The following is an 11,179-nucleotide window of genomic DNA, read 5'->3' on the forward strand; positions in this document are numbered from 1 at the left end:
CTTCTAGCAAACGAGAGAAGCGCACGGAAACGCCGTTTACCTTCCCGCCGGAGTGGTACCTATTTATCTACTTGCACTTTGACGTGCTTTCGAACTGCTAGGTTGGCAGGAGCAGGGACCAAGCAACGGGAGCTCACCCCATCACGGGGATTCGAACCGCCAACCTTCTGATCAGCAAGTCCTAGGTTCTGTGGTTTAACCCACAGCGCCACCCGCGCTTAGATTGCGTCAAAGATGTGTCTGGGTTCCCTGATGCAGACTGGGTTACAGCTGACAGGCTGTGGCAGGAATCCCAACATTACTCCTGTTGGCTAGATAAATCCTGTTGCCATCCCTGAGCCCTGGCAAGGAACGGAAGAGGAAGAGGTGCCCCAAAAAGTGGTTAGCAACCAGGTACTCCCAACAGTAACATACCATTGTTCTGGGAGCTGATGGAGGAAATAGATATACCTCCTTGTAAGGAAGAACGAAGAGTGTCTCTGAGTTTAATTCAAGGGTAGGGGGCAGGGGGAGGGAGATATCCTGTGTCTCAGGCATCAAATAATTTGGGGGGAGTTTTGCCCTACTGCAGCCTTTGCCAACATATTTTTTTTGGTCCCCATATGCTCTAGACTACAACTTCCAGGTTGAAACCAGGTTGGCAAAGGCTGCCTTGGCATTTTTTGGGTGCTTCAGCATTCTGTGGGGCTGAGGGATGATGCCAGTTTAAAGAGGCTTGGGTTGGGTTTGGCATTTATCCCAGCTGCAGCAAACTAATTTGAACTTTTCAGGAAAGTCACACCCCACCTCCAAAAGAACCCAGGTGGGCTGTGATCCATATGAAGAGAGCCTGGCAACCCATTGCTAGAGCTCTCCCTTGCCCATGCCACTCACTCCAGGAGGTGGCAAAGAGAACATGTGCCCTCTTGGTTTTCAGCTTTCCAGGTCTAAAAACCAGATGTGCGTAGATTCACCTCCCTGAAATTGGGCATACAACTTCCCATAACCCACCCAACCAACATCAAGTGTCAACAAGAGAACTGAAATCTCCCCCCACCCAAAAGAAAAAAAATATTCAAAAGAATATAGATGAAGGTGACCCAGGGAAGAACATCTGGGGGCTTAAAGTCCTCTTTCCTACTGGGATGGGTCTCTGCTTGCTGAGGACGGGACCCTCAAAGCAGACATCGATCCACAAAACGTATGTTTTCCAAATGCGAATTCACCCTCTAGATTTCATCTCAAGAGATGTTGTTGGGGTTTTACCCCATGGAGTCACCATGTCAAGCATCAGACTCCATTGCTCTGCCTTTTTTGCAGATCCCAGGCCTCGTCTGTAGGGGCAGGAAGCGAAGGATGCCAACAGTCTCCTACACGCCTGATGAAGATTTTGGTGGGTCAGTCAAGGAAGCCAACACCCAACTCAACCTTCCCACTCCAAAGAATTTCATCGCAAGCAGATGGGCAAAACTTCCTGGGTCGCCTACTTGCCCTCAGCGACTTCACTCTAAAGGCCCCTCCCCTACACTCTGGCCTCGCGGTGTCGGCTCCGACGTCATGCTTCGTATGTCCAGTTTATAAAGGCTACGACATGGAACACCAAAATGAGAGGAAGGAGGAAGACGCAGAAACCCAGCTACGAAGACAGGGTGGGTTCAGAGGCCGGTGAGGAAAGCAGGAAAACGGCATTGTGGAAGGCCCTCAGAGTCCCCATGAGGCAAAGACGAGAAGACTGTAGATTGCCCTGTTCCCATTCCGCCATGTCTTAACTGGCCACCGAGTCCCCTTGGGCGATCAGGCTCTGAAAACTGACCAGCTGCTTCATCTGCTCCGTCTGCATGGAGTGCCTCCGGAGTAGCCTCTTGACTTTGGGAGAAGTGGGGGCCACCGGGATCAGGCCCTTGTGGGCCGGGGAGGAGGGCTTGCCATTGCCCCGGATGTCGCGGAGGGGAGGGTGGGGGTTGAGGTGGAGTGGGGGCAGGAAGCCCGGCCGGGTGTGGGCAATGTGGTCCAGCAGCAGCGTCCCAGAGCCCCTCCTCTCGAGGAGACCCGGGGCCCGGCGTCGTATCGTGATGGGGGAGACGGCGTTGGGGATGCTTTCCAAACTCTCTCGGGACGAGCTGGCCGGCAGGGTCAACGGGGAGGCATTGTACTTCCTCCTCTCCACAGAAACGCGGCCTGAATCTGGGGAGCCAGGGATGGACTCGGGGCAGAGCGAATCCAACTCGTAGTGGTCCAAGCAATTCAGCTTGGGGTGGGCCAGAGCCCGGGAGCCAGGACTCGGGCCGCCGTCTTGGGTTTCGGGCGCCGTGTTGCGTCGGGCGAGAGTCTGGTGCAGGTGGCTGAAATGGACTTTCTCTGCCCAGGCGGCTTCCAGGCTGGGCAGCTCTTCCCCTGAGGCCTGGTGAGCGGCCATTTTGAGGCAGGAAGACTCCTGGCCTTCCATGCTGTGTCTCCGGGACAACGGAGGCCTCTTGGAGAAGCTCAGGCCATTCATCTCAGCCGTCATCCTCTCTTCCGGGGTCCGGGCCTTTTCCTGGTGGGAGGCAGCTAGGACAGAGGGCGCCACCAGGCCCCACGGCTCCGAGTTCAACCTCTTCAGCTGCTTGGGTCGGCCTTTGGGTGGGAGGGCTGGGGCTTTCTCCTCAGCCTCCTTCCCCTTGCCGTGCGGGAGAGGGGAGCAGCTGAGCCGGGTGGCCATGGTGAAGTTGAAAACGTCACGCTCCTCTTCCTTCTCGCTGCCGCCAGGGGACTGGGAGGTCCTCACCTCGATGTCTGAGGGGGACATGCACAGAGCGGGCGAACGGCTGTCCTCCACGCCTGGCGACGGCGGCGAGTTCAGGTACTGCTTGGTTTTCTTGGTCCCTGAGGGGGACGTGTCTGTGGTGATGATGATGACCTCCTTCCCTTTGGCCTTGCAAGCGTCCAGGAGCACCTGCAAGGTCCCCCGGTCCCCCTTGTTGATGGCGTACACCAAAGCCGATGCCCCGGAGTAATCCTTGGCGCTGGGCTCTGCCCCGTGCGCCAACAAAATGGAAGCCACCTCAGCCCCAGCCCCGTCGGCACAGGCGTGCATCAGGGCAGACTTCCCCATCTTGTCAGGGATGTTGGGGTCAGCCCCATTCTCCAGGAGGTACCTCACCATGCGGGACTTGTTCTGAGGGTCCTCGTAGGGGGCCACGCAGGCCGCAATGAGGGGGGTTTCCCCCTGGATGTTGCCCTCATTGATGTAGGCCCCACCCTCTAGCAGCAGGCGGGTGAGGCGGAACTTGCCCTGCCAGACGGCCTTCAGCAGGGCACTCCCCTCAGGGTGGACCATGGCGGTGGCAGGCGGTTCCGCAGGCATTGGGCAGAGGCAAGGAGTTCACGAGATGGAGGAGGACATCTCAGGGCACGCCATGACCTGGAATGGGAGACAAAGAGAGGGATACCAGAGCGTGAGGACTGCTCTATTGTGGAGCAATGTTGTGGGTTTCTGAAGGTCTGTCCAAAAGCAATCCCTCCAACATTTCTCTGATGAAATAAGGGGCTTCGTATTCAATAATAGTAATACAGTGGTACCCCAGTTTTTGAGCGTCTCGGAAACCGAACGTTTGGGTTTTCAAATGCCGAAAACCCAGAAGTACCTAAATGTTTCTGTTTTCGAACGTGCCTCAGAAGTCGAATGGCTTCCGTTGCGTGTTTTTCAATTTTCTCCACTGATTTTGCTGACCGCCCTTTGCACCTCGGTTGTCAAACGTTTCGGAAGTCGAATGGTCTTCCGGAACAGATTACGTTCAACAACTGTGGTACCACTGTAATAATATTTATACCCTGCCCATCTGACTGGGTTGCCCCAGCCACCAACATATATAAAAACATACTGAAACATTGCAAAACATCCCTATACAGAGCTGCCTTCAGACGTCTTCTAATGGTTGCATCGTTACTTATCTCCTTGGTTCGGGGGTCGCATGACTTCATACGCTACAACATTTCTCTGATGGAAATAGGCACATCCTAAGGAAAAGCAGGACATTCCGGGATCAAATCAGAAACCAAAATGGCTGCTGTAAATCCTGGACTGTCTCCTGAAAAATAGGGGTGCTGTAAAAGAAAGTAATCAGGGGAGGAGGAGGAGCATGAATAGACCCAGGGAAAGGAAGAGGTGGGGCGTGGAAAAAAAGAGTAGCATTAGGGAAGAATAGGGATAGGAAATGAGGAGTGTGGTTCAGGAACGGAAAGAGAGAAGTTAGACCTGAGCAGGGGGCCGTGTTCCTGACAATTAGGGACAGCAAATTCACAGCACTTTGCAAGCTCCTTCGACAACCTTGCTAGCATCCCCTCTGCTCCTTTTGCAAGCTTCTGTCAGTTGAAATTAAAAGAAGCTTTCTTGGGGGTCTGAATTTGCTGGGTCAAGCCTCAGCACTTTGCAAGCCTCTCTGCCCCTCTTACAAGCACATAAGAGACCACTCACTGCTCCTTTGCAAGTTTCTGTCAGGGGAACGCTGGCGATTCCATGCATGTTTAGGCAGCTCAGGCGTTAAACCTTGCAAGGAGACAGCTTGAGGCCTTAAAGTCCATGGCTAGTTCAGCAGCAGATTCGTCTTTTGGATGCTTCCCAACATCTCTGTGACTTTTCTAGAGGTGGCCAGCGGTAAGCCAAGTGGGGGAAGGACCTCCTGTCTCTTAGGCAGGCTGTGCCATTTTTGCTGCCCCCGCTGAGGGGCGGCCCCTGCCAGCGCTGGCAGGAGGAGCGTTCACTCCACATGCTGTTAAAGACACAGACGGGCACAATTGGCCGGTCCTTCCGGGCGCAGCATCCAAAACAGCCTGCTGTGACTCAGAAACCCTTCCGCAGGAGCCAGAAGGGAAAAGGGTAATTAATTCTCATTCTTGAGATTTGCTGCCCATGCCTTTAAACGCTAGGGAACTCAGGGCAGCTTTTGCAAAGGTTAGTTGACTTGGCGGGAAGCGTCACTTGGGCAGGGTCTTTTTTCCCTTGCGCAAACCAGGTTATTTGTGTGAGCTGTATTAGGTTCTTCCTGAAGGCAACTTTTGCCCTCGGATCCACGCTCGACCCTCTAGTTTTCTGCTGCTTTGTTGATTTATTGATTGATTAATGAATCTATACATCCCTCAATATGCCATGTTCTCTAAGCCAGCCTTTGTCAACATGGCCCCCTCCAGCTGTTTGGGACGAAACACAGCCATCACAGATAATATACCTTTCTGTGAATTTGTCCAGCACTCTTTTAAAGCCATCCCAGTTGGTGGCCATTGCTGCCTCCTGTGGGAGGGAGTTCCATAGATTAACTCTGTGCCACGTGAAGAACTTTATCTGTCCTGAATCTTCCAAGCTCTTCAGCTTCATGGAATGTCCACGAGTTCAGGTGTTGCAAGAGGAGGAGAAAAACTTATCACTAGCATGCCATGAATAATTTTAGAATCTCCTATCATGTCACCTTTTCTCTCAGCTAAAAAAAAAGTCTCAAAAGCTGCAACTTTTCCACTGAGGGGAGTCACTTGGCAGAATTTTGGCTTTCCCCCCCATTTATCTTTTTAGCCTGCAATTTCTTCTTGCGCAGGGGAAACCAGGAGGAGGCCTGAGCAAGGCTGCAGTCCTCAGGAGCGTGGAACTGCCATCCCTCCACTTCCTGTGTCTCTTGGAAGGAGGGGAAAGTGGGGTAAGGCGGCTGGGTTGTTTGAGGCCAGCTCGCTAATTTAGAATCCTTTTGTGCTTGCTTTAAAAACAAAAGCCGCTTCAAGGAAACTTTGCTTTGGAGCAAGTGGCTTCTGGGTGGCTGAGCAAATCTGCACTCTGGCTCATAAATCCCACTTCTGACTACCAGCCGTGGCTAATTTAGTGTGGCAGGCAAATCGCCTCCTGCCCACAAATCATAGGAGGCCATGCACAGCGACACCAGTTAACCCCCAGAGTTAGTTAGGACTGATTGAATAGGAAGGCTTGGAATGAGCCCGGCTGATGAACTAGGAACTTAAGATACTGCATCGTTCAGTCTCAGGAAAACACCAGCCCTACCTGGGACGCGAGTGGCGCTGTGGTCTAAACCACAGAGCCTAGGGCTTGCCGATCAGAAGGTCGGCAGTTCGAATCCCCGCGACGGGGTGAGCTCCCGTTGCTCAGTCCCTGCTCCTGCCCACCTAGCAGTTTGAAAGCATGTCAAAGTGCAAGTAGATAAATAGGTACTGCTCTGGTGGGAAGGTAAAATGGCGTTTCTGTGCGCTGCTCTGGTTTGCCAGAAGCGGCTTAGTCATGCTGGCCACATGACCCGGAAGCTGTCTGCGGACAAACGCCGGCTCCCTCGGCCTTTAGAGCGAGATGAGCGCGCAACCCCAGAGTCGTCCGCGACTGGACCTAACAGTCAGGGGGTACCTTTACCTTTACCTGGAGATGCCAGGGATCAAGCATGAGACCTTTGGAATGCAAAGCAGGGGCTCCAGAGCTGAGCGATGGCCCTTTCCCTAAAAAATTAAAACAAAACAAAACGCTCTCCTATGAGGAATGGTTGCAGCGTTTGGGACTTTTTAGAAAAGGTGAGTGGGATGGTAGAAGTATATCCAGTTTTGCATGGATAAAGTAGATAGGGCAAAGTTTTCCCCCCTCTCTCTCGTAGCACTAGGACTCCTGGCTATCGAGTGGAGCTGAATATGGGAAGATTCAGGACAGAGAAAATTCAGTGCAGAGTCGAACCACGGAACTCACTCCCGTGATGGAACTCGCTCACCTCCCTAGATGGCTTTAAAAGGGGGTCAGACAAATTCATGGAGGCTATCCATGGCTGTACTCTGTTTCCACAGAATCCGGATGCCAGCTTGGCAATTGACAGTGGGCTCAAATCACCAACCTTCTGGTTAACAGCTAGATGCACAGACCCCTTGTGCTGCTGGAGGCTGCTATAATTAAATAAGAACATAAGAAAAGCCGGAAGGATCAGGCCAAAGGGGGACCGTCTAGTCCTGTTCGCACAGCAGCTAACTAGAGGCTCCGAAGGGAAACCCACAAATGGGACCCGAGCATAGGAGTCCCCCACAGATCTCCACATGGGTCACAACTGGACCCGTGCCAGTCGCAAAATGCGCCCGGCCAATTTCTTAATACTGTTTGCAACTCCCTCCTTAGAGAGGCCAGATTGGCCGCTGGCTGGTGAAGACTATTTTATTCTGACAAGCCTTCGGAAACTGACTGTACCCTTCTTCTTTTTTAAGGAAAGAACTTATAGCAGTGCTATGCTGTTTTACTATTTGCATTTTAATAGATTTGTTTTTATGTCATTTTCATTCTACTATACCTTAATTGCTTTTCAACTATTATACTTCATATGCTTTTAGATTTCTGGGTTTTTCCAGTGTTTGTGAGTCCTGGTTCTGGGGGAAAGGCAGGTTATAAATAAAATAATTATAATTATCCCGCAGAGTGGGGATTAGTACCTCCACGGAGAGTTGCCAACTCTTCAAATGACCAGTGTTTCTGTGCCCTTAACCGCAGTACAGTGGTACCTCAGGTAAATAACTTAATTCGTTCTGGAGGTCCGTTCTGAACCTGAAACTGTTCTTAACCTGAGGTACCATTTTAGCTAATGGGGCCTCCCGCTGCCGCTGTGTGATTTCTGTTCTCATACTGAGGTAAAGTTCTTAACCCGAGGTCCTATTTCTGGGTTAGCAGAGTCTGTAACCTGAAGCATCTGTAACCTAAAGCGTCTGTAACCTGAAGCGTCTGTAACCCAAGGTACCACTGTATATTCTGCAGTGATGAGTACGTGAGGACATTTGACACAAGCCACAGTAGCAAGCTGGGTGGGTGGGGGGGCTAAAAATTGGCAACAGCACATCCTGCAGGTTGAGGTCAGAGGACACACAAAATTCCTTTGTTCTCAGGCACCCCAAACTTTTGCTTTCGTCTTTTAAGGTGTGACCCAACAGCCCCACCCAGCCCTTGCCTCACTTCCTAGGAAGACCTTCACTCACGAGATTGTTCACTAACTCCAGGTCACAGAATAATTTTAGGGAGCCACAAGGAGGGCACCTGGGCTGATGGGTGGGGAACTAACTGCTTGCTGACCCTGTAACAGGACCTGGTTCAGGACAGTATTTTAAATAGAGAGGGAGGCCCAGCCGGTGCCCCAGAGCTGCGGTTCATGGGGTTCATTTCCTCTTTGAATGTCATACACAAATGCAGCTAATTTACACTGGGAAATTTTTCTGTCACCCTGGAGGGTGATCTAATTTCGACCTGTTTGTTTTGCTTGCATTTCGCAATCAAATCTAAAAATGTCAACACGGCCAAGCTTGCCTGATAGCGTATCTGAGGCGAGCACACATTTGCTCACAGAAACATATAATCATAGAATTGGAAGGTCCCCGAAAGGGGTCATCTAGTCCAACCCCCTTGCAGCAGCGTTGACAATGAACTTACGAAATGGAAAAGCTGTCCACAGAAAAGAAATGCAATCCTCGCTGTTTGCAGGACATACAACCCTTGGGCCCCTTAAATAAGAATTTAATGATTATTTTGTTATTTCTATGCTGCTCACCTGACGGGGTTGCCCCAGCCACTCTGGGCGGCTTCCAGCAAAATATGAAAACACAATGAAGCATCAAACATTAAAAACTTCCCTGTATACAAGCCCCAAAGCTCAGCTCTTGGATTGCAACGCAAAGCTCAGGTCAAGCTATTTAAGGTGACCGGGGACCACCTGCATTTCCCAGCAATTGACAGAATGACGAATGACTACCCTTGTCCTTGCAGATTCCCAGCTCTCTCTCCCCCTCCCCACACTCACTGCTCTCTATATCATTTCTCCAGTCCCTCTAGGGGCACTCGAATGAAATCTACAAGAGCCATATATCAAATATTAGCAAAATCCTTATGTCATGCTGGGGGTGTAATAAGGCATACAGTTCCATCTTGGGTTTCCCAGCAAGATGCATAATTTATCCTCAACAAGCCTGGCTCCAAATTAATGACAAATCTGATACTAAAGCCCTTCGCCTTGTCTTCCTCCACCCAGATTCCCCTCCTCCTTGGAGACCTGGACAGATTTATCAGAGCCGAGAGAAGCTCTCAAGAGAGCTCTCCACTGGAATCGCAGACCCACTGAAAACAGCAAACGTTTGATCCCCATTGCTGGGCAAACGGACTTTATTGAGAGAGAGAGATTTCATTAATGCCAAGTGGGTGGGCAGGAGGCAGACTCATCTTTTGAAATTATTATTATTATTATTTTTAAAAGATTGAAAACTGGAATGACTGAAGAAATAATCTCTCTCTCTCTCTCTCTCTCTCTCTCTCTCTCTCACACACACACACACACACACACTAACACACACTTTATTTTTAGCATTGCATCTTCTTGATTCTTAGGAGGGGGTTAAATATAAAGAGCAAGGAGGTGGCATTTATTTGGCAGACTGATAATATCTGCCACTTTGCCCAGGGTCCCTCAGCAAGACAGACCCTTCTGTGCAGAGACAGATGGAGAGGGGAGTCCTGTTTCTGTTTAAAATTTCAGGCCTGGATGTTTGGGGATGTGGCGACAAAAGAGATTGCTCAAAATTAGTGTGAGTTGTGGGGGGTTGCTTCCACTTTGGTTACATAACAGTCAGTAGGGAAGTGAGCCCAAAGCCAGCCTTAATGAGCGAATGGATTCGTTGTGGTTTTCAGAAGCAAGGCAGAAAGGGTGCCTTTGCATAGCTCAAGATATCAGTAATATTCCCCCCACCCCAGTCTTCCTGAACAGGTGTTGTGGGGGTGATGCGAAACGAAAGGAGGCGGAAGGCATGACTGGATTGGAATACTTTTAATTTATTTTTTAAAACCCGCTAGAAATAGCCCCACTACTGAACTGGGAAATCAGGAAAGGATGGAGGTAGCTCTGAAGCTTGCCCAGTCCACACGCAAAGCGAGGGTGCATTTTGCTCCAGGGTGTCACTGGCAAATTTAGAGTCTGTTAAACCTGCAGGGAAGAAGGTGGGAGAATCTGGCGCTACTGGGGTCCCTCCTTTTCTTTCCGTGTCTTCGAGACCCCCGTGCTTTTAGCATTTGGAGATCGGGGATGGGTGAGGGAAAGGAGGGAATCACCCCCCCCCCGATTTTGGTAGGGATTTCCTTCAAATATCCAGCAGCCTGCTGGGTCTGAGGTCCCCCCCATCCTAAATTAAAGGAAGCCCTTACACCCCAAAAAAGATATTCTCATTTTGTCACACTTTCGACCCCCATGGAAAAGCAACATGCTTTTGTCACACTTTCAACCCGGATGCAAAAATTACATGATTTTCTCACACTTTCAGCCCTGGCGCAAAATAACCCTGGGCAGTTCCCCCCACCCCACCCTGACTCTCTTAATGCTGACGAGCCCCCAAAACTCCCTGCCCGCCCTCCTCCCCAACAGATGCCCACCTGGTTGAAGAAAGGTATTTAAAATTAAAATCCTATTTTATTTGGTAAAAAAAACCCCGAGGATCAAAGTTTGCATCCCACAGCCCAGGGGAAACGCAGGCACCGCTGCACACCTGCATGGAACCCAAAGAGCTCTGCTGGAAAAGGTACCTGGCTGCATCCTCCGGTGGTCTTCTATGTGGTCCACCACCACCCTGGCGGGGGCTGGCAAGGCGAGGCTCCTCACCCGGGCTGCATGCTTCTGCTGCGCTCTCGGGAGGAGGAGGAGGAAGAGAGAGGGGGAGCCACGGAGCAGGGGGGCTCTGGCGATCTCTCCCGTCTCCTCTGCACGCCGAACACGTGTCCTGCTGCTGCTGCTGCTCTCTGGCGCTGTGTTATTTTGGTGCCTGGGAATGATGCTAACTCCCCTCTGCTGCTTCGGGGATGGAGCGAAAGGGCCAATCGTTACCAAGCCATCTCCAAAGATCATCCAGTTCCTTTAAGATTGGGGGGGGGGCGGGGGCGGCGGAGGCGTCTATCTCTCCATCCATCTATCCTACCAACCAACCATTCTGAGGTTCGCAAGGCTGGATGGCGGATTCTGCTATTTTTTACCCCCTTACCTATCAAAAGCAAGGGAGAGGACCACCCCCCCCCATTAAAATATACACTGCACCACATTTTTGGGGTGAGGGTGGGGAGATCGTCTCTTAAAGGCTCGCTGCTAGCCAACACTTATAAATTTGGTTCTGTCTGCCAGGGTTAGTATCCTCACCACCCCACCCCTTACAGTAATTTTGGGGCGTTTTCTCCCAAAGATCT

General features: G+C 51.1%; 1 protein-coding gene across 1 annotated transcript; it reads right to left on the bottom strand.

The window, feature by feature from the left end:
* Positions 1-494: 494 nt before the first annotated feature.
* On the bottom strand, positions 495-10,728 carry ANKRD34A (ankyrin repeat domain 34A). The gene is made up of 2 exons (XM_082204298.1): positions 10,529-10,728; positions 495-3,382 (listed from the first exon to the last, which is right to left on the bottom strand). The coding sequence occupies exon 2, from the start codon at positions 3,323-3,325 to the stop codon at positions 1,745-1,747; it is 1,581 nt and encodes a 526-aa protein (XP_082060424.1). The 5' UTR covers positions 3,326-3,382; positions 10,529-10,728; the 3' UTR covers positions 495-1,744.
* Between the last annotated feature and the right edge of the window lie 451 nt (positions 10,729-11,179).

The sequence above is a fragment of the Podarcis vaucheri genome, assembly GCF_965113315.1.
Source record: "Podarcis vaucheri genome assembly, chromosome: 16".
NCBI lineage: Eukaryota > Metazoa > Chordata > Lepidosauria > Squamata > Lacertidae > Podarcis > Podarcis vaucheri.

Excerpts from the sequence above, each read along its gene's own strand:
- ANKRD34A (XM_082204298.1), bottom strand. The coding sequence starts at position 3,325 with ATGCCTGCGGAACCGCCTGCCACCGCCATGGTCCACCCTGAGGGGAGT.